Source organism: Girardinichthys multiradiatus, chromosome 18 (assembly GCF_021462225.1).
Source record: "Girardinichthys multiradiatus isolate DD_20200921_A chromosome 18, DD_fGirMul_XY1, whole genome shotgun sequence".
In the NCBI taxonomy this organism is placed as follows: Eukaryota; Metazoa; Chordata; class Actinopteri; order Cyprinodontiformes; family Goodeidae; genus Girardinichthys; species Girardinichthys multiradiatus.
The window spans coordinates 10,354,952-10,377,221 of record NC_061810.1 but is presented as its reverse complement, the minus strand read 5'-3'; the positions used below and the strand labels follow the sequence as shown (position 1 = coordinate 10,377,221).

Here is a 22,270-nt window from a genome sequence, read left to right as displayed (position 1 = left end):
TGTGTCTATGCTTTTCTAATACAAGGAGTAGAACTTATTCTAAAGAAGAATTAAAACAGGGTTTACTGGTACAGCTAGATTCATTATATTATTTAGAACAGAACATCTTACACAAAGTTAGCTTGATGTGATGCTGCAGGTTGCAGTTATTAATAGTAAGTCCAAATGAAACTAATTAAACTAATGCTTCAAAGGTTTAGTTTGTCTTCCAGATTACATTTTACTTAGTTAAGCTGTAGCTAACACTCCCACAAGCTTCTTTGCTCTAGGCTATCATACGCATTCATCAGTCACCCATTCCTATGTGTTACAGCATAATTAGCTTTCAAAAAAAGTTCTGTAATCTCTACAAACTCTAATTACACATTAAAATTAACTTTTGTTGTTGTAAAACTCCACTTTCAGATCAGTTAATACCATTTACTCAACGTAAGTGCGCCCTATGGTGTCTTTGGTCACTAGAGTGGTTTTGGACAATTGTTATGAGTGTAAACCTATTTTGTTTGACACAAATTATTTTTTTTTTTTGTCACTGGAAGGTCGGTAGTGTAATACCTGCCTTTCCATTTTCCAATTGTTGAAAAATTCTTGGAATTCCACAATACAAAATATGTGATTGTATAGCAAAAACCAAAGACAGCATTATGTAGGAAAAAGACAAAAACAACCGAATGTGCGTGTAAATGTGGCATTTGTATCAGTCACCATAAGTGCTTAGTGAGACTGTAAAAGTTCAATGTAACTGCATTCACATGAGAAAGAAATACAACCCTGGTATAATACATGCTGGTGATGCTGTGTTTCAGGATTGTGACCTATCAGCTTAAAACAATGTACATTGTCTTTCAAAAGTAGTCAGTATTTTTTCACACCTTCAAACTTTAAAATATTTTATTGGGATTTTGTATACTAGACCAACAGAGTATATAGATTTTTTAAATAAATAAAAATCTAAAACATGTGTTGCTTATTTGCATTCAGCCCCCTCTATTCTGATGATCCCAAATAAAATCCAGAGCGGCCAACTGCTTTTCAAAGTCACGTAAATCTGTATATAATTTTATCTAAAGGTAAATATAGCAGGGAATGCATCAGAGGTGTGTTAGAGAGGATACCATTGGTAACTCTAGAGGAACTACAGAAATCCACAGCTCAGGTAGAATTTCTGCCAACATGACAACTATGTACACTCCAAAAAGCTGCCCCTTAACTGTCTGGTTACATGAAACCAAAATGTTTGGCCTACACACTCCGTATGTTGGAAAACTAATGCTACACTTTGGGGAAACCCTGAACTACAACTGATTCAGAATCTGTGGGAATAAATAAAACAGCTATTCATCCTATCTTACTGAGTTTGAAGGATGGGCAAATCTGGGGCACTTGAATACAAATGCACGTGATTCTTTATGTGTAAAATGTTTTGAAAACCATGTAGCAATTTGTTTCAACTTTACAATTAGAAATTGAAAATGTCCAGTGATGTGAATATTTAAGCATGGAACATGTGTCTTCACATCCTCTGAGTTTGCTTATGGTCACAAAGACTAATTCTGTCATTTTCCTAGTTCTCATATTTAGTTGGATTTTTGTTTTAACCAACTTTAACACAGAATCCTAATGTTTATCTTTTATGTTTTTTGTCCAGTTTGGACTTATTTGTCAGCAGTCTGTTAAAAGGATATTGCTTGATAAAGCTGTCTGGATCAACAATCTTTGCACATGCTTCTTTATTATAAATGATCTCATCACCATCCTGTAAATGAATGCATTTTTTGTAACTAAATTCAGTCACAGTGATACATGGTTCGACCTGACAATAAATCCTTCTAGTAATACAGTGAAGGAGCCGGATGTTGGAACAATGACTAAGGGATGATGTGTTTGTACTTGATGACCCACCCCATATTCCTGATCAATGAGCTCAGGTTTGAGCAAGAAATCTGGGTATCCTGTCATCACCATCATGTGCTTGAGCTGGAAGAAGAGGGGAAGAAATTAGTGAGGTACGTAGGAAGAAACAAATAGATCTGTCAAACAAAATTCCCCATTCACATTGCAGTAACTAAAAACCCTACATATGTGCCTGGTTTCTGACCCACTCTCTTGCACGCATCAACTAATCAAGCAAATCCAGTCTAATAGGATTACAGGGAAGCTCTTTATATTCAGCATGGCCCTCTAAAAGGATTATAACTTTAGATTGTAAAAGTATTAGAAGGGATATCTTGCAGTGCAGACCCTAAACCAGCACCACAGAGAGATCCGGATTAGGCAATCCTCACTTCTCAATGTCAAGCCCTTGATGTATCCTATTACACTTTTATCTTAGCAAGCAATCAGTCAGACTTGTTCAAAAGAAAAGAATCACAAAGAAGTTATTAAAGTCTTCTCAAGCAGTAATCTGATCTCACAGGAAGCCATGTTCATGATTTCAAGGCTCAGTTTAGATTTCCAACCTTTGCTCTGGCAGCCTCTTTGGTAGCCTCATCCATCCAGTCCAGTTCCTGCAGCCGAAGATCCAGGGAGTGCTTTATGTCCTCTACCAGCTCCTGTACCTGGAAGGAAAATACATCAAATAGCCATGAGCTTGTAAAAGAAGTAACCATTTACAGATGTGTAGGAAGCAGGGACGTTAGTATTGAAAGATGCGAGAGGGGGGATTAGCCCCCAAGACTGAAAGATGTCGTATAGATCCACTTTGGAAGTCAAATCATTTTCCTACATAAATAGACTTTATTATTGTATCTTTTATTAGTTTAGAGCATCTATAAAGACCTGTTTTATGATTCAGCAGTATTCTTAGCAACATCAATGCTGACAACTACTGAATGGTCACCTCGTTGCAAAAATTAATTTAATGAATCCAGTTTGAAGCAACAGCCCATGAAAGTTTTAAACTGCTACTTTTTTGTCTTCCTGTAGCAGTTAGCTGTGCTGCAGTTCTGACAACAGCTTCTACTCAACAGGAAAAACATGAACACAAGCTCACTGTGTCTCATTTTACCACTGATGGTATTTTTATTAGTCATCACATTATGAAAGGAGGAAACTGGATCTCAAAGTTTCACTAATAATCACTGTTTTCACCTAAATCTATTAGCGGAATTTGAGACTTTGCTCATACACTCTTGGGACTTTTAAAATTACCAGGGGATGTTAATGCATTTAACATGAATCTGTGTTTTATGTGTGTTATTATTTTTTAGAGTTGCACCAAGAAACTGGCTGGTGACTGACAGTTTGCTTAGACAAATTCGTCGACTAAAAGAACAAATGCCCTAGACCTTCTCTATCTCTTTTGATCTATGCCTATTTGGATACCCCAACAATTTTTAAGGCTACAGATTTTTTAAATATTTTCTGTATTTGAAATTCCACAGACCATCGGCAAAGAAAATAATTCCTTCAAAAAGCCAAGCAGGTCTGGGAACTGGCTTTGTCTAATTTAAATATTAAGGATTTGGTGAAGTGGAAGTATTTCCATCTGAGTTGTTAATGTTCAAACTGTGTAACTGCGGAGGCTGTTAATCATCCACTACAAATTTGTATACAATTCAGAAAACATTTTGGACTGCAACTATTTTTTTCTTCAAAGTCCAATGGCAGTTAATTACTAATTTGCTTTTTCAGAAGTTGATGGTGCATTTTAGGTTTAAGGAGGCTTTAGGGATCTGTTTCAAGACACTACTTTTTCTTCCTTCTCTCAGCTGGTTGAAACATTTGAAGCATATTTGTTTAATATTTTTTTTTTACAAGTAATTACCATAAACAGCATTTAATTTCCGATTTTCCTCAGAAACCAGAAAACCCCTTTGATCAGTTGCTTTCTGTTAACTCACACTAAAAAGTACAATGTCCAATAGCCTCATCTCCACACTGCACTGTCCTTCAGTAGCAGCTCCAAGGCTAGCCTGGGAACAGAGCCTTCACCTACCCATTTACAGATGACATGTGGGATGGGATTCTTGACCACAGTCATTCTGCCTCTACATCTCCTTGACAAACAATTTAGGTGGTAATGTGGTACACATTTCTAAAGCTAATCCAAGTTAAATGTATCTCAGTGTAAACCCCGTATGTGTCATAATGGCAAACCAGGCAACTCTAGTGCTGGTAACAATTACAGAGGCAGAGTTCAAGTTAAACTGGTTTATTGAGAAACAGGAAAATGCAACGGGGTTGTCAGGGAATCCATGTTCTGCTGGTTGGTGCACTGAGGAAGAGAGGTAAGTGACTACAGGCAATGGAGGTAATGTGCAACTAGAAATGTTTGAGGACAAGTCCTACTGTTAGGAAGACGTGGAGTTTCCAGGGGAAGGTGAGTAACGCCACGGAGTTTGACAGGTGAGGAGGTGTTGATTGTTCCTTTGGGTTTCCTTCCAGGTGGTGTATGTGAAGGTGGAGGGTGACCGCAAAGAGCTTGTCTGGACTGGCTTGATTTGGGGAACGTGAAAGGTGTGGTGAGAAGGTAGTTTGAGATGGACAGAGGTAGGACTGATGATGGATTCAATTTTGAATGTAGCAAGGAATCTGGGTGCCAGTTTTCTGAAGTAAGCCTAAAGAGGAAAGTTGTTAGTAGACAACCAAACCTCCTGTCCAGGTGAGCAAATGGGAGCCGGGATCCTCCTCTTGTCCGCATACTTCTTATTTTGGTGGGATGAATGTTGAAGGGCTGTTTTGGTTTGATTCCAGAATTGACAACAACAGAGTAGATAGTTAGGAGCGGAAGGCAAGACGGACTCTGTGACACATGAGGGTAAGAGTGATGGTTTATAGCCTAAGGAGGATTCAAATTTAGACAGACCAGATGCTGCAGAGACATGAGAATTATGTGTATACTCAGCCCAAATGAGATGGTGACTCCAGGAAGTGGAATTTTTGGCGCAGAGACATCTGAGTGTTTTCCATATCCTGGTTTAAATGTTCACACTGACCATTAGTTTGTGGGTGAAACCAGAAGAGAGTTTGGACTGTGCACTGAGGGCTGAGCAGAAATCCTTCCTAACTTGAGAGATGAACTGGGGTCCTCGATCAGACACGATCTCACTAAGGAGTCCATAGATCCTGAAAATATGGTTAATCAGCAGTTCAGCAGTAATGACATCAGATGGGAGTTTGGTGAGAGCTATTAAATGGCAGGCTTTGGAGAAACGGTCAATGATGGAGAGAGACTGTTTTATTGTTGGATAGTGACAAACCTGTAACAAAGTCCAGGGCGATGTGAGACCAAGGTCGACTGGGGATGGAGAGAGGTGTAACAGATCGGCAGAAGGTTTTTGGGATTTTTTGCTGTGAGCACATGTGGAGCAGGCCGTCACGTACTCTACCACATTCTTATTCAGACTTAGCCACCAGAAATAACAGTGGATAAAGGCAACGGTGCAACTGGAACCAGGGTGACCTGAAAACTTGGATGAGTGAGCCCAATTGATTATCCCCCCTATCCTTTATTTATTTATTCATTTATTTTTTTGTTTTCCAGTCCCTTAGTTTTGATCATTTGTTCCTTTATTTATTAAACATTTTTAGAGTACTTTTCCCAGCACCAGTGTAGGTTTTTCTTTTTCTCTTTGAACTACACGTCTGTCACCATTTCGGTGGGATTGCTCAGGTCGGAAATATGTCTGCCTTTAAACACTTTTGGAAGGAAACTCAAGAATTCTATTTCTGATCTATAAACACATCATAGTAAAGATCTTTGGTGTGGATGCGATGAGTGAGTAAAGAGCTTCCAAAGTGAAGATGTTGTTAAGTAGCTATTTGTTTAACATTTCGCTACCTATTTAGATGGTAAATGTGTGCTTTTTAAAATGCCACTCCTAAGAGACACTGTTGACAATGTTTGCCAATCACCATAACAAGCTTAACAAGAAAGCCAGTCATTTTCTGCCCAGCCTTCTGTCGCTCAGCTTCAGCTCCTGGGGCTCATTAATTCTTGTTCATGCTGAGGTAAGCAGCATCTCTAAATGAGTGAAAGCTGCACACAATGTCACTGGCCAAAGCTAGGGTAACTGAGTGATATTTAATGAGGTTGACTACCTGTGTGGTCATGACAACACCGTGCAGGCCAAACAAAGAATCAATCAATGCTGGCATGGCCAATGACAGAATTGCAACATGCTCACTCCCTTCCCCTCTACAAGATTACAAGATTTACACCCATGAAGCTTCAAAACCACTGATGTTGTTTTGAGATTCTTCTGTTTAGCAAAAAGCTTGATCATAAAAAGCTTAGGGTGAACTAAGCATTTATCAGAAAGGCCCCAGTAGTTTAAAGCACTTTTGAAAGTTAGACTTGTTATCTTAGAATCTTAACTGGAGTGTAAAGAACTCAGGATTTAAACTTTCAATTAAGATACCATCCAGAAAAATTAATTAGCATCCACAGCTTATTTAGCTGAGTTAAATTGCTACATGCTTTCAAGTTCTGAGCATTGACAGAAATTTAAATGGTTGTGAAAGAATGCTTTATGCAAGATGATGTTTGTGGAGGGGAGAGTAACTGTATAGGAGAGAATGAAATGGATGCAAGGAGGGGTTTAAAGAAGGAGCATGGGGTTACAGACTTTAGGAATCCTATTGGGATCCACATCCCCATGACCTACAACAGACAGACAAGAAATCATATAGAGTAGTACTCAGGTGCAACAGAACTAAATGCCAAATGTTTGTGACTGACCAAGGCAGAGAGCAAAATGAAACAAAGAAGCAACCAACAAAAACTAGACAGGGTACACAGGGGACACTTGAGATTAGTGTCGGTGGGATTTCAAGATCCCATTTCAACCATCAGAGCCATTGAGTCATGTCAAAATATCTGCTGGACACTGTCTCTGTAGACTCAAATAACATTAATATAATGATGACCTCCAAAAGATAGAAAATGAAGAGATTTTCACCAAGGTTTCAATGAATGTGAAATATGAGTTGGTTTTTCTATTGTTTCTACAAAATATATGTTAACCAAGAAAGATTCTGTTCTCTACTGTAAACAATTTATTTGGGGTATGACATGGCAGCAGCTTAAATATATTTAAATGTTTTTTTCTTTTCAAGTCAAAAAGTCCCAAAGATACAAATCTGTGGTCACTTTTATCTGGACCTGATCAGAGTGGTTGTTTTTTATTACATTCAACCACAAAAACAAAGAGAAAGAAGTATTTGGTGGAGATGTAAATTAGAAAATTATTATTTATAACAAAGGGAGCATATGCTTATGTTTGTATTCTGACTTCACAGTGTGAGCTGTCATAGCTGCAGGGTAAGCTTAGAATGTGTTTTGACAAGTGTTTCTCTAAGTCTTCTCTAAGCTTGTTGTGTTTTTGTCCACTGTTAAATTGTGAAAAATGATATTTACAGCATTTTTGAAAGAACTGCTGGTAGTAAGATTTAAGGAATTTAAGAAAACACAGTAAGTCCTTCTGATAACATTAGAGCGGTTGTTGCAAGCTTAGAACGTATAAGTAAGATTCTTTTAGTATGTTGTTGCCATCCAGGCATGGGCTGATTTAGGTTTTACATTGCTCTTCAAAGATTAACACAATACCAAGCTAATATTAATTAGTCGGGCTATCTGCTTCAGCAGCTAACCTGCTGTCCACTTCTTAAAAGGCAGTGTTTTAAAAACCTTTAAACACTCACTGTTACTTTACATACCAGTGAGGGGAGGTGTTCTTTTATTTCCATATATGCCCTACAGTCTGTATTTTCAGCCAAATTTTATTGTCTTGCAAGGAAGGGAAAAGTGTGGCAGCTTTCTTTCAACCAATTAACCAGCAATGTGCAGTGACATGTGAGGGAATATGCTGTTACTCTAAACTTTAACAGCTGAGGAAGCTTCTTGCATCCTATGAAAAGGACTTTAAACTATAGTACCGGCATGATGTAAAATTTAGGTGCTGTTCAAAACCTTGATATAGCTTATTACTGGTAACTGGCATAATGCTATCGACAAATTATGTATGTCGTCTTTAGTGACTTATGCTCTATAGTATCATTTCTGATATTACTACTTGCTATAAAACATAAATAAGTTCTGCTTTCTAGGTTTTTACTTCTCAATATTTAACACATACCTGTCACTTTATTAGGTACTCTTCAATGCTTTTTAACACAAAAAGCAAGTCAGCCACTCACAATGGCAGCAAGTCAATGCATTTAGGCATCTAGAAGTGTTGAAGGTTGAAGTCTGAACTAAACTGAACAAAGGAGACTTTGAACGGGCCGTGGTTGTCATGATGCATTTTGTGAAGAACTCACATGCTGAGTATGACTAAGGTAAAAAGTAGTTCTTTAATAACGATGTAAATGAAAGCAGTTGCACAGGACAAATAGGACATCAAACATGGGCATAGTAACTGGCATGGAGCAGGCATGCAAACAGAAAAATGCAGCAAACAACGGAAGCAACAGAGAGATATATACAGGTCCTTCTCAAAATATTAGCATATTGTGATAAAGTTAATTATTTTCCATAATGTCATGATGAAAATTTAACATTCATATATTTTAGATTCATTGCACACTAACTGAAATATTTCAGGTCTTTTATTGTCTTAATACGGATGATTTTGGCATACAGCTCATGAAAACCCAAAATTCCTATCTCACAAAATTAGCATATCATTAAAAGGGTCTCTAAACGAGCTATGAACCTAATCATCTGAATCAACGAGTTAACTCTAAACACCTGCAAAAGATTCCTGAGGCCTTTAAAACTCCCAGCCTGGTTCATCACTCAAAACCCCAATCATGGGTAAGACTGCCGACCTGACTGCTGTCCAGAAGGCCACTATTGACACCCTCAAGTAAGAGGGTAAGACACAGAAAGAAATTTCTGAACGAATAGGCTGTTCCCAGAGTGCTGTATCAAGGCACCTCAGTGGGAAGTCTGTGGGAAGGAAAAAGTGTGGCAGAAAACGCTGCACAACGAGAAGAGGTGACCGGACCCTGAGGAAGATTGTGGAGAAGGGCCAATTCCAGACCTTGGGGGACCTGCGGAAGCAGTGGACTGAGTCTGGAGTAGAAACATCCAGAACCACCGTGCACAGGCGTGCGCAGGAAATGGGCTACAGGTGCCGCATTCCCCAGGTCAAGCCACTTTTGAACCAGAAACAGCGGCAGAAGCGCCTGACCTGGGCTACAGAGAAGCAGCACTGGACTGTTGCTCAGTGGTCCAAAGTACTTTTTTCGGATGAAAGCAAATTCTGCATGTCATTCGGAAATCAAGGTGCCAGAGTCTGGAGGAAGACTGGGGAGAAGGAAATGCCAAAATGCCAGAAGTCCAGTGTCAAGTACCCACAGTCAGTGATGGTCTGGGGTGCCGTGTCAGCTGCTGGTGTTGGTCCACTGTGTTTTATCAAGGGCAGGGTCAATGCAGCTAGCTATCAGGACATTTTGGAACACTTCATGCTTCCATCTGCTAAAAAGCTTTATGGAGATGAAGATTTCATTTTTCAGCACGACCTGGCACCTGCTCACAGTGTCAAAACCACTGGTAAATGGTTTACTGACCATGGTATCACTGTGCTCAATTGGCCTGCCAACTCTCCTGACCTGAACCCCATAGAGAATCTGTGGGATATTGTGAAGAGAACGTTGAGAGACTCAAGATCCAACAATCTGGATGAACTAAAGGCCGCTATCGAAGCATCCTGGGCCTCCATAAGACCTCAGCAGTGCCACAGGCTGATTGCCTCCATGCCACGCCGCATTGAAGCAGTCATTTCTGCAAAAGGATTCCCGACCAAGTATTGAGCGCATAACTGTACATGATTATTTGAAGGTTGACGTTTTTTGTATTAAAAACACTTTTCTTTTATTGGTCGGATGAAATATGCTAATTTTGTGAGATAGGAATTTTGCGTTTTCATGAGCTGTATGCCACAATCATCCGTATTAAGACAATAAAAGACCTGAAATATTTCAGTTAGTGTGCAATGAATCTAAAATATATGAATGTTAAATTTTCATCATGACATTATGGAAAATAATGAACTTTATCACAATATGCTAATATTTTGAGAAGGACCAGTACACAGAGGAAAAGACAGGATGGCATGGCAAACACAGGTGAGAGTAATCCAGGTAATGGGCAGGCACAGCTGGGCTGCATGAGCTTAATTGCCAAGGTGGCAGTGCAGGGAAGGCTGAGCAACTGAAGGAAGAGACTAGGACCAAACAGACAAATGAATATAGCAAAACAAGGAACATAATGAACAATAATGAAAAAACACAAATAAGAGCCAAGGATCATAACAGTGGTTGTTGGTGCCAGAGGACCAGCTCTACTGGGATTTTAACACATAACCTTCTTTTTAGTTAATAAAGAATGGTCAAAAAAAGAGAAAATAATGAATGGCTGTTGTGTGGATGAAATGGTGTTGTTGGCTTCAGAAGTCAGGAGAGGCTCTCCTGCTGCGAACAGGAAGCTGAGGTTATAATTCACAAAGAATCACAAAATTGGACAAAAACGTTTCCTGGTATTAGGATTCTCAATTTCAACTGCGTGAAAGCATGGACCCATCCTGCCTTGTTTCAATAGTTCAGGCTGCTGGTGGTGTAAATGCTGTGTGCGTGTGTGTGTGTGTGTGGTGGGGTGGGGTGGGGGGGGAGGTTTGAGTCTGTTTACTTCTCAGTCAGGTGTTTTCTGTTCATTCAGGTTTATTAGATCTCTTCTGTTAAGTTTTTGTTACTTTCTGGATTCTTATGTTTCATGTGTTTAGTTACATTTCCCTTTAGATCTGTTTTCCCTTGGTTTTCTTATCTAGTCTAGTCTCTTTGTTTATCTTCTGTTCAGTTCATTCATGTCCCCATTATTTCCCTTGCTAATCAGGCTCAATTAGTCACTCCCTCTGTCTCCCTGCAACCCTGGTTCACACCTGTGTCAGTCATTGTTCCTCACTGGTTACTTCTGTTAACACCTTGTTACCTACCCTGTGTCTTTGCCCTGGTCCAGTCCTGTGTTCTTCCATGTCTGTTGACTGGATTTTCATGCACCTGCTACCAACCTGTTTCTGTTGTTTTTCACTTGCCTGTACCTGGTCATCTGTAAGTAAATATTTTCATTAAACGTTTTTCAGCTACACTCCACTCTGTATTTGTGTCCTACCTCCAAACTCATCATGACACAAAGGACCTCTTAGAACTAATTGAGCAATGTTTACACCCAACAGCCTTCCTGAGTATTGATGTTGACCATGTCCATCCGTTTATGCCCACAGTCCACCCATCTTCTGTTGGCTACTTTCAGCAGGATAATCACCATGTCACAAAACCCAAATAAACCTAAACTGTTTTGATGAACATGACAATGAGTTCACTGTTCTCCAGTGGCCCCCATAGTCCTCACATCCCAGTCAATTAAAGCACCTTTTGGACATGGTGGAATGGGAGATTTACATCATGGATGTGCACTTAACTAATCTGGAGCAACTGTGTGATGCCTTGGTGTCAGTATGGACCAGAATCTCTGACAAGTTGGTAAATCCAGAGAGTGTATAGTTTTTCATGGCACAAATCTGAGACTTTCACAATTACAACAGTCACATTTGGTAGTTATGAAGCCTCATTTACACAAAGCTGATTTTCTGGATAAACTAGTTTGTGCCTGGTGTATTTTATGAAAAATGAAAATAGAGGAATAAAGGATCAAATGAGTACACTTCATTCACATCAGATGGAGAGACATGTGTCTGCAAATATTCCAACCTTGGCCTTGCTCTGTGAAGAGAAGTGCTTCTGGACAAACAGCGCCCCCAGGGCCATGCCAAAGTGCTTGTTGGCCTGAGTGAGGCAGAGCCGGCCCAGCTCCAGCTGCTGCTCGGTGCCGTCGATCTCTCGAGAAAACTCGTGGATGGTGCTTCGGAAGGCGGTGGACAGGTGCTCGCTTAGCGCTGCCACAATGCGCCACAACATGTAGTTATGAAGAACTCTAAAGGGAAAAAAATAGTTCCATGATTTGCCTTTTGTTACATCATTTCTTGTGTCAAGTACATTTACAGATACTTTTACATAAAAAACCCCAAAAACATGCAAATTGTTTTAACTGACTCTAAACTGTATTTTGGTCTGAGCAAGGTTTTTCTTTGAACCAGATTAACTTGGCAAAGAAAATAAACGGATGGAATTATTGCTTCTCAAAGATCTCTATTCAACCCAGCATCTGAAAATAAATAGTATGGCACAACAGCAAACCTACCAAGACATGGCCGTCCACCTAAACTGACAAGGAGCAAGGGCAAGTAGAAGAGTAACCACAGAAGCAAACAAGAGTTCCATGATAACTCTGGAGAAGCTGCAGAAATCCAGAGTTCAAGTGGGAGAATCTGACGACAGAATAATATCTAGTTGGGCACTCCACAAATAAGGCCTTAATCAAATAGTGGTAAGAAGGAAGACATGGTTAAAAGCCATGTAGGGGACAAAAACATGTGGAAGCTGTTCCTCTGGACTTTTTGGCTCACATGTAAGCACTATGTTGGGAAGAAAACCTGGAATCCTGAACACACCATGCACACTCTGGAGGTGGCATTATAATGCCGTGGGAATGCTTTTCTTCAACAGGATAGGGAAGCTGGTCAAAGATGACAAGAAGATGGAAGGAGCATCATACAGGAAAATCCTTCAAGAAAACCTTCCAAAAGAACACCACCTTGTGGTTGTAACATAAAAAAATGAAAAAGATTTAAGGCATATAATGTACAGATCTTGGAAAGTTCAAATAAACTTGCACTTTTTCTCTGCTACTTTCAATAGGTTCATTAGGTACTGGATTTGAGCGTCGCAATCTCCAAAAGTAAAAAATCTTGATGTCACGGATTGTCCTGCTGGTTATTCTTTCATAGACCTCTGAAATCTAGACTTCCAGACATAACTGGTAGGTGGCAATTATTTTAGAAAAGAAACACCACTGTGTTTTTACCATTTGGAACAGAGGGTGTGCTTTTTTGGTTCACAAATGGCCAAATTATATATACCTAGTTAGCAGCAACATAAAATGCTGATTGTTTTTTCTAAACTATCATTTTTTACACAGTTTATTATCATTTTACTTAGGGAAATTATCCTACACAATATGTTAAATAAGTCTCTCTTTTACAGTTCTGCCGCCCCAACATTCCATCACAGAACAAGGACTGGACGGTTCAGCTTCATTCCTGATGTTAATCAGACATATAGGTTCACACATTGATAAACAATGCATTAGTTTTTTACATGAAAGTAGGGAAATAAGCTGCATTTAGACTGTTGTGAGGCAGGTTCATTTTACTTTACGGATATGTTTTTGCGTTAGTAATTCTATTTGGTGACAGATTAAATGCAAATAATTTTGATAAATCCTCTCAGAAATGTGAAAAACAGGCACTCCAGAGTTTTGCCTGAGAATGCATTTTTTAAAGTTTCCTTTTAAGCCCAAATCCATGCATCTGCAGCTAAATTTACAGGATAACCTACCTGCAATACTATGCAATATTGCAATATTAAGTTTTATATGAAATGTGAAAATACAAGGGAATTAAAAGAAGTTCTAACTGTATTTAATACTAAATTACAAAGTATGGGTTTTTAAGTCACAACGCTGTTTTGAGTACACGTCATACTACTTCTGTAACGTACAGTCACCAGGGTTAGTCAGAGAGACACTGCTGAATAGTAAGAAATCAGCAGGGTCCAACAGTTAAGAAAGAGCTCCCTGCGATCCAGACTGACTAACTGGAGAGAGGCAGCAGAGGGTTGAGGAAAATGTCAAGCAGAGGAATAGAAAATGGATCATTCGTGTATGTATTCAAGCTGTGTCTTCTGCCCCCCAGACGATGGAGTACTGGTGTGTCCTCGTGCTCCCACTGGGTTCGCACATCTGATCCGCCCTGCAGGGACAAATGCCCCGTGCTCCTACTGCGAAGCTGCATGCTAACCTCGAGGCATGTTGTTGTTGTTTTCCATGTTCTTTTTTCAGTTTTTATGAATAATAGTGCTTATGTGCGACAGATGTTAAGTTAAAAACGCTTTGACAACAGCACCCTTAGGTCCAAAGGAACAGCCTGGTTGTGAATGCAATTTATTAACAGGTAAAGAAAGAAAAAAGGGGGGACAGAGGGAATGTGGGGGGTTTAGTAAATTACTGGACTCCTGGTAACAACTGAGGAGAATGTACAGGTTACAATACATTTGTTAGCACTGCTACAGTCCTGAGTTGATGTCTTTACTAGAGCTACACCCGGTGTGAGTATCTGGTTGTGTAGGTTTGGGAGTGTGTGTGAAACCTGAACGTATCATACTTGTGAGGATGTCATCTATTGTGGAAGCGTAAAGCTTTGTTTGGTAGATTAAAAAGTGTTACCATTGTTTTTACCATATGTAAAATTAATTCTGTGTAGATTGTTCTTGACATATGGGAAAAGTCACTCTGAGCAGCAAGGCCTGTCTGGGAACAAGATAGATAAGGAAACAGTCTTGGCGTGAGGAAAGACTGATGGACTTGTTATTGTAGAAGCAAACTTGTAGGCTGTATGGAAACAGTTATCCTGAATCTTGCCAGGTTGCTTTGACATTAGTTCAGCAGTCCAGTTTAGCTCAGGGATGGGGAGTTCACCGGAGTGATGAAAGTGTTATTGTACAAACTGTCACATGGACCAGTTTGATTTCCTGCATATGTTTGCTGGTTCTGTATTACTGGAACTGCGCTTGAGAATCAATGATGTGAGTGCCAAAATGTGTGGAAGTGAAAGGGTACATCTGATTGGTCAAAAAGTCTCACAAACACAACAATGATATGACTGTTGTATATATATCTTGACTCGTGAAAGGGATTTTGGGATTCTTTGGGATTTTGTATGAAGATGTATTCAGAGATGTGTTCTGAATAAAAGGTCCCCTGTGTTGGCTTTGAGAGGAAACCAGTTGTCTCTTCATCCTTTTTAAATTAGGAAACTTTCTTCCCCCACACTATATGATAATAGTGGAACTAAAATATGTATCTGCTGTGTATCTGGGAGAGGTGGTTGAGCTGATTTATTTGAAGCATCTCAGAAGAAAAGTACAGACAGTTCGATAGGTAATCCACAATGAATTAATTGTGGCAAAAACCAAACCCACAATGACATTTAATTTATTGCTGTGTGTCATTGGAAAGTGTAAAATGGGAAAACACTGGTCTCTCTTTGAGGGTTTTCTGTTCTTTGTGGCAGGCATATGAAGATAGTGACAGACCATGCAGCAGGTTGTGAAACGGGAAGAGAACTGGGGTAGATTTTGCACACAGGTTTGATGTTTACAGGCATCTTAATGGCTCAACAAAACTAAAATAAGAAGTATTTATTGCAAATGTAACATGGTCAAACTGAATAGTTACAATAAGAGCAGTTCCTATTAAACCTTTTTTGTACTTGTTGCGGAGACTAGAGATGGGTCCAGATCTAATATTGGTGTCGGTCTCCATACTGACATCAATCTTGGATCTGAAATGAGCTGAGGCCACCAACCCATTCACTCATCCCACTGCCATGGTTGTGTTGTTGATGCAGGTCATTTTCCTCAGGAAATCAAATAAATATTGCACACATAAGCAATAAAATATAGAGATCAGACTCACACATTGCATATAAACAGATATTTCAAATAGGAGTAGATGGATTTTATTGATTTAGCAACAGAATGATTAAAGGTTATTTATATGGATGGAGCCTGTTGTGGAAACCCTCTGTCAGTGAACAGTGTGGTGGTAAGGAGAGTCCTCTGCTGTGCACTGTGCTTCAGAGATATTTTAGTGTGAAAATGCAAGACCGACTGTACTTAGCGTATGCACTATTTGCTTTGTTTGGGATGGATCAAGAAGCTTGTAGAATCTGAAAAGGTTGGCAGTCTCTTGGAAGACGGACACAAGATGTGAATATTTACAGAGTATAAAATAAATATAGGGGTGATGTTATTTAGCAATGCACACAGGGCAAATGAGTAAAGTTATTCATAAAAAAGTGCTAAAACTGTCACCTTCAGGCTTTTGGACTTAGTGTTGCTAAAATAGAAAACTCAGTTTTTTAGTTTAGTGCAACTTCTTTTTCTCAGGTCAAGACTGGTTAAATTAAAACTAAAGAGTGATTTTGTTGGTGGCTGATGCAACTCTTCAAACCATTTTACAACCTTTTACAGCCCATAAAAGCCACAGAGTTGAGAGCAGCTTTTAAAAAATACTGTCATTACTTTCCGAAGTTCGCTGTGCCCCTCTCAGCAGTCTGTGTAGAGATTTAGCAGCTTTGTAGCCTAATGTTACTAAAGACATAAATGAATCATTTTGAGGCGTATTATTTAATGAATAATACAATTCAAGATTAGTGCACAAAATGTAGCAGCGTAAAGAGTTCCTTTGTGTTTTATTCTGTTTTTCGTATTAAACACCCAAAAAATTGGACAGTAAGGGCCTGATTTTCAAAAGACTTGCATGTACAAAACCGCACGCAAACCTGATGGCGTTAGCAAAGCTGATCTACAAACAAGGTGGTAATCAGAACTTTTTAGCGTGTCTGCCTTCATGACTATGCAAAACATATGATTATGATCCAAATGCGCAAATTCATGGGAGGAGGATATGCAAATGTCTTCCCTTACCACCCGCAATGTGATTTTCAAAGCCTGAAACGGTTTGTGGGCGCAATTTTTGCTAGTGGATTTATCACGTTTGAAATGCAGGTGCTAACTGGGACACAAAAATATCTGCTGTCACTTTGTCCAGAAGAAAGCATAAATAGAATGACAGATGACAGGGAGAGATAATATTCTGTACATGTGCCAACAGATTTGGGCTGTCAAAAATAAATATATTAAAAATAGATGAGAATAGAGGATTCTATGTAGGATTATCTAAACTCTGATTTCGAACCAATGACAAACAAAGGCCATTATATTTGTATATTTGTATATGGTAAAACACTTCAACATCATTCCAGCATCAGGGATCATTTGCAGAACACGCACAAACCTGATCATGGCAAAATGGGCACATAACTGATGAAGCGCGTACAGCCTGTAATCACACATAATGCAAAAGACCCACTGTGCTTTGATGTTGATAATATAAGTAATACGAAAGAACTAAAGACATTAAAAGGCAGATTAAATCCTTCATTTGCAAACTGGATGCTAAAATCACTTATTAACAAGTGAAAAATCACAATTTTAGGGCAGCTTTTCCATGTGGTGACAAAGACAGTGTATCCTTTAAACTTGTCAGTAAACAAGCATGACAGTAACGTTATGTCATTGCAGGGCAATCTGAGCAGGATCAGTTTGAGTACATTGTTTAAATGTGAACATATGCCAGGGTAGGATTTTGTTTATGCAATAAAAAATGATTTTGTGTCACAAAAAACTATTTAAACAATCAAACACGTTGTATATCATTAAAATATTGGCAAAACAAACAAAAGGGATTCAGCAAAATCATTGGAAAAGTATTTATTTTTATGTACATAAATGTTCGAAAAACGTTTTTGCAGGACAGTTATGTGATGCTATGTTCTAAAATTAGCAAAGCTATAACATACAGATTGCCAATTCCTACAACAATCTATTTTTATGTTGCTAATATTATTAATATTAGGTTTAAATATTGTGGCTGTTTATGATAAACTCCAAACTCTTCAAACATATACTCAGAGCAGATGACAAACCTGCTGTGATTAGCACAACAAAAGTTAACTAACTGTAACAGTCCAGAAAAGCAAGAGCCGAACCAAACAGAAGGAAAAAATCAGCAACTGGATAATTTATAATGATGCAGCGTAACAATCGCTGCATATTTCTAGCAACACAGCAGAGGATCTGTTTGCTTTTCTTCTTGTTCCAGCCAGTAGCACATGCAATTTCCTCATTTAAATAGGGCAGTCTGCACCTGCTTTGCACCTGTTATACATTAGATGCACAATCTTTGAAAATTGCACGTGCAATTTATTTATAGTACACGCAAATTAGCACTTGTTGTTTGGGGTCTGTGAAGGTCAGGGCCTAAGTGTATTGTTTGAAAAAATCCTGGGTCGGAGCCTTTCTAGTAGCAACACTATATATTAAGAAGAAGCAGTGAGAACTGCAGCTGTTGTATCAGGTATGTCTCAAAAACCTAAAATAGCTCAACATATTTCAGTATCTCTTGTCACTTATTTCAGAAAAAGAGACTTGTGCATTCATTAAACTTGGCAAAATACAGCAAGGCTTTTCAAAAAAAGTTCTTGTTTTGTTGCGGAGATAAGTCTAAAAGCACATTTCTGGATCAAAAGATAAAAGATATTTGACCCAAAAAGTCAGAAAATTGTTTATCTTTCTTTTATTGAGACAAACATCTGAGACTGTTTCATTAAATATTGCATGTTTAATTGTTTCTGAATTAGCAACTAAATTATTTAGCATTTTCAATTGTAAAAAAAAATAATAATATGGCCTCTGAGTATTAAACTTGGCGGTCTTGGCCTGCAGTGCAAAATATTTGGACATTTGGTATGCACAATTATGTATAAAGGCTATTCCAGATTTAAAAATATATATAATTTATTTCGATAAATATTTGTTTTTTACTTGATATGAACATTATATAAATCACATTATATGTGAAAAAGCTTTGAACAATTGATCAAAGTCTACTTTTTACGTTACAAAAATCTGTCATTTTAACAAAGGTGTTGACTGCATTACACTTTTGCTTCTAGAAATGTTGCATGGTGTAGGAACTGGCACACAGGAAGTCTGCTTCCTAGAGCAGACTTTGTTTGGTGAAGAAGCCACAGCAGAGAGGAATGAAAGTGTTGTCTGTCAGAGTGCTGCACAGTTTAGGCAGTAGGCTTTAATTACCAAAGGGCTGAGTGATGCCTCATTAGCTGAATGGGTTTTAATGGGCCTAGTTAAGGAGATGAAAATACACTGTCCCATTGCACTACATTAACACATTACTGCAGGTAATGACCCTGCAGGTAATGGAGGAGGGCCTCCTCTATTCCAAAGTTCACTCCAGCTACACTTTTATTTCAGATGGACACTTAGGGGGCAACTTTCTGAGTTTGATCAAGCTGAGTGCTAAATTAGAGTAATTACAGATATATGCTAATTCCCACCACTGTCTACCCATACTCTAAGCAGACAGAAGAATATGCTTTTAAGTGGGACCTTTATACATAATACCTTACGGTAGCTGTAAGGCATGTGTTCTCAGCTCAGGAGGCCCTGCTGGGAATCAAACTTTGACAGCTGACAGCCACTGCACCATAAAATCCACTGTTGTTTGGGGAAAAGCTTTCTCAGAAAATACTTGATGGCCCCAGCGGGACGTGAACCTTCAATTGCTGCTGTTTTACATCTCTGGATTAGTCCTGAACACTCACATAGTACACTCAAACTCACCTAAGTAAATACACAGCCGACACACTCCTCCTGCTATGCTTTCAGATTGCCAGGCCCAAACAGACACACACACACACGCTGGATTTTCACACTTGTATTCACAGCTACTCATCAATGACGGGGAGAACAGACGGTAGTACGAGGGAGGGAAGAATGTGGGGGAGACATCGGTGTTGTCATTATGCTTTCCCCCTCATTGGAGGTCTGCTCATCTGGCTAATGGGATTGGCTGCATTGAAAACTGTGAGGGGAACAACACACACACACACACACACACACACACACACACACACACACACACACACACACACAAGAGAGAGAGAAAGAGGAGTATAAAAAGTTAAAAAGTGATGGAGGGTTGAAAGGGAGACATCAAGGAGTGACAGCTATTGTCAGTAGACTTATACAGGTCCTTCTCAAAAAATTAGCATATTGTGATAAAGTTCATTATTTTCTATAATGTAATGATGAAAATTCAATATTTATATATTTTAGATTCATTGCACACTAACTGAAATATTTCAGGTCTTTTATTGTCTTAATACGGATGATTTTGGCATACAGCTCATGAAAACCCAAAATTCCTATCTCACAAAATTAGCATATTTCATCCGACCAATAAAAGAAAAGTGTTTTTAATACAAAAAACGTCAACCTTCAAATAATCATGTACAGTTATGCACTCAATACTTGGTCGGGAATCCTTTTGCAGAAATGACTGCTTCAATGTGGCGTGGCATGGAGGCAATCAGCCTGTGGCACTGCTGAGGTCTTATGGAGGCCCAGGATGCTTCGATAGCGGCCTTTAGCTCATCCAGAGTGTTGGGTCTTGAGTCTCTCAACGTTCTCTTCACAATATCCCACAGATTCTCTATGGGGTTCAGGTCAGGAGAGTTGGCAGGCCAATTGAGCACAGTGATACCATGGTCAGTAAACCATTTACCAGTGGTTTTGGCACTGTGAGCAGGTGCCAGGTCGTGCTGAAAAATGAAATCTTCATCTCCATAAAGCTTTTCAGCAGATGGAAGCATGAAGTGCTCCAAAATCTCCTGATAGCTAGCTGCATTGACCCTGCCCTTGATAAAACACAGTGGACCAACACCAGCAGCTGACACGGCACCCCAGACCATCACTGACTGTGGGTACTTGACACTGGACTTCTGGCATTTTGGCATTTCCTTCTCCCCAGTCTTCCTCCAGACTCTGGCACCTTGATTTCCGAATGACATGCAGAATTTGCTTTCATCTGAAAAAAGTACTTTGGAACACTGAGCAACAGTCCAGTGCTGCTTCTCTGTAGCCCAAGTCAGGCGCTTCTGCCGCTGTTTCTGGTTCAAAAGTGGCTTGACCTGGGGAATGCGGCACCTGTAGCCCATTTCCTGCACACGCCTGTGCACGGTGGCTCTGGATGTTTCTACTCCAGACTCAGTCCACTGCTTCCGCAGGTCCCCCAAGGTCTGGAATCGGCCCTTCTCCACAATCTTCCTCAGGGTCCGGTCACCTCTTCTCGTTGTGCAGCGTTTTCTGCCACACTTTTTCCTTCCCACAGACTTCCCACTGAGGTGCCTTGATACAGCACTCTGGGAACAGCCTATTCATTCAGAAATTTCTTTCTGTGTCTTACCCTCTTGCTTGAGGGTGTCAATAGTGGCCTTCTGGACAGCAGTCAGGTCGGCAGTCTTACCCATGATTGGGGTTTTGAGTGATGAACCAGGCTGGGAGTTTTAAAGGCCTCAGGAATCTTTTGCAGGTGTTTAGAGATAACTTGTTGATTCAGATGATTAGGTTCATAGCTCGTTTAGAGACCCTTTTAATGATATGCTAATTTTGTGAGATAGGAATTTTGGGTTTTCATGAGCTGTATTCCAAAGTCATCCGTATTAAGACAATAAAAGACCTGAAATATTTTAATTGGTGTGCAATGAATCTAAAATATATGAATGTTAAATGTTCATCATTACATTATGGAAAATAATTAACTTTATCACAATATGCTAATATTTTGAGAAGCACCTGTACAGGGGATGGACAATGAAACTGAAACATCTGTCATTTTAGTGTGGGATGTTTCATGGCTAAATTTGACCAGCCTGGTAGCCAGTCTTCTTTGATTGCACATTGCACCACTAAGAGCAGAGTGTGAAGGTTCAATTAGCAGGGTAAGAGCACAGTTTTGCTCAAAATATTGAAATGCACACAACATTATGGGTGACATACCAGAGTTCAAAAGAGGACAAATTGTTGGTGCACGTCTTGCTGGCGCATCTGTGACCAAGACAGCAAGTCTTTGTGATGTATCAAGAGCCATGGTATCCAGGGTAATGTCAGCATACCACCAAGAAGGACGAACCACATCCAACAGGATTAACTGTGGACGCAAGAGGAAGCTGTCTGAAAGGGATGTTCGGGTGCTAACCCGGATTGTATCCAAAAAACATAAAACCAGCTGCCTAAATCACAGCAGAATTAAATGTGCACCTCAACTCTCCTGTTTCCACCAGAACTGTCTGTCGGGAGCTCCACAGGGTCAATATACACGGCCGGGCTGCTATAGCCAAACCTTTGGTCACTCATTTCAATGGTGCAAGGAGCGCAAATCTTGGGCTGTGGACAATGTGAAACATATATTGTTCTCTGATGAGTCCACCTTTACTGTTTTCCCCACATCCGGGAGAGTTACGGTGTGGAGAAGCCCCAAAGAAGCGTACCACCCAGACTGTTGCATGCCCAGAGTGAAGCATGGGGGTGGATCAGTGATGGTTTGGGCTGCCATATCATGGCATTCCCTTGGCCCAATACTTGTGCTAGATGGGCACTGCCAAGGACTACCGAACCATTCTTGAGGACCATGTGCATCCAATGGTTCAAACATTGTATCCTGAAG

The 22,270-nt window shown here is 39.6% G+C and overlaps 1 protein-coding gene across 2 annotated transcripts in view; it reads right to left on the bottom strand.

Moving 5' to 3' along the window:
* The window catches only part of LOC124884543 (endothelin-converting enzyme-like 1), a 90,561-nt gene that overhangs the window by 31,070 nt on the left and 37,221 nt on the right, over window positions 1-22,270 (bottom strand). For both annotated transcript variants that reach the window (XM_047392499.1, XM_047392500.1), the window contains exons 7-9: window positions 11,713-11,935; window positions 2,460-2,558; window positions 1,903-1,977 (exon numbers count right to left, since the gene is read on the bottom strand). In XM_047392499.1, the coding sequence (XP_047248455.1) occupies window positions 1,903-1,977; window positions 2,460-2,558; window positions 11,713-11,935 (397 nt within the window). The remainder of the gene's footprint in view (window positions 1-1,902; window positions 1,978-2,459; window positions 2,559-11,712; window positions 11,936-22,270) is intronic.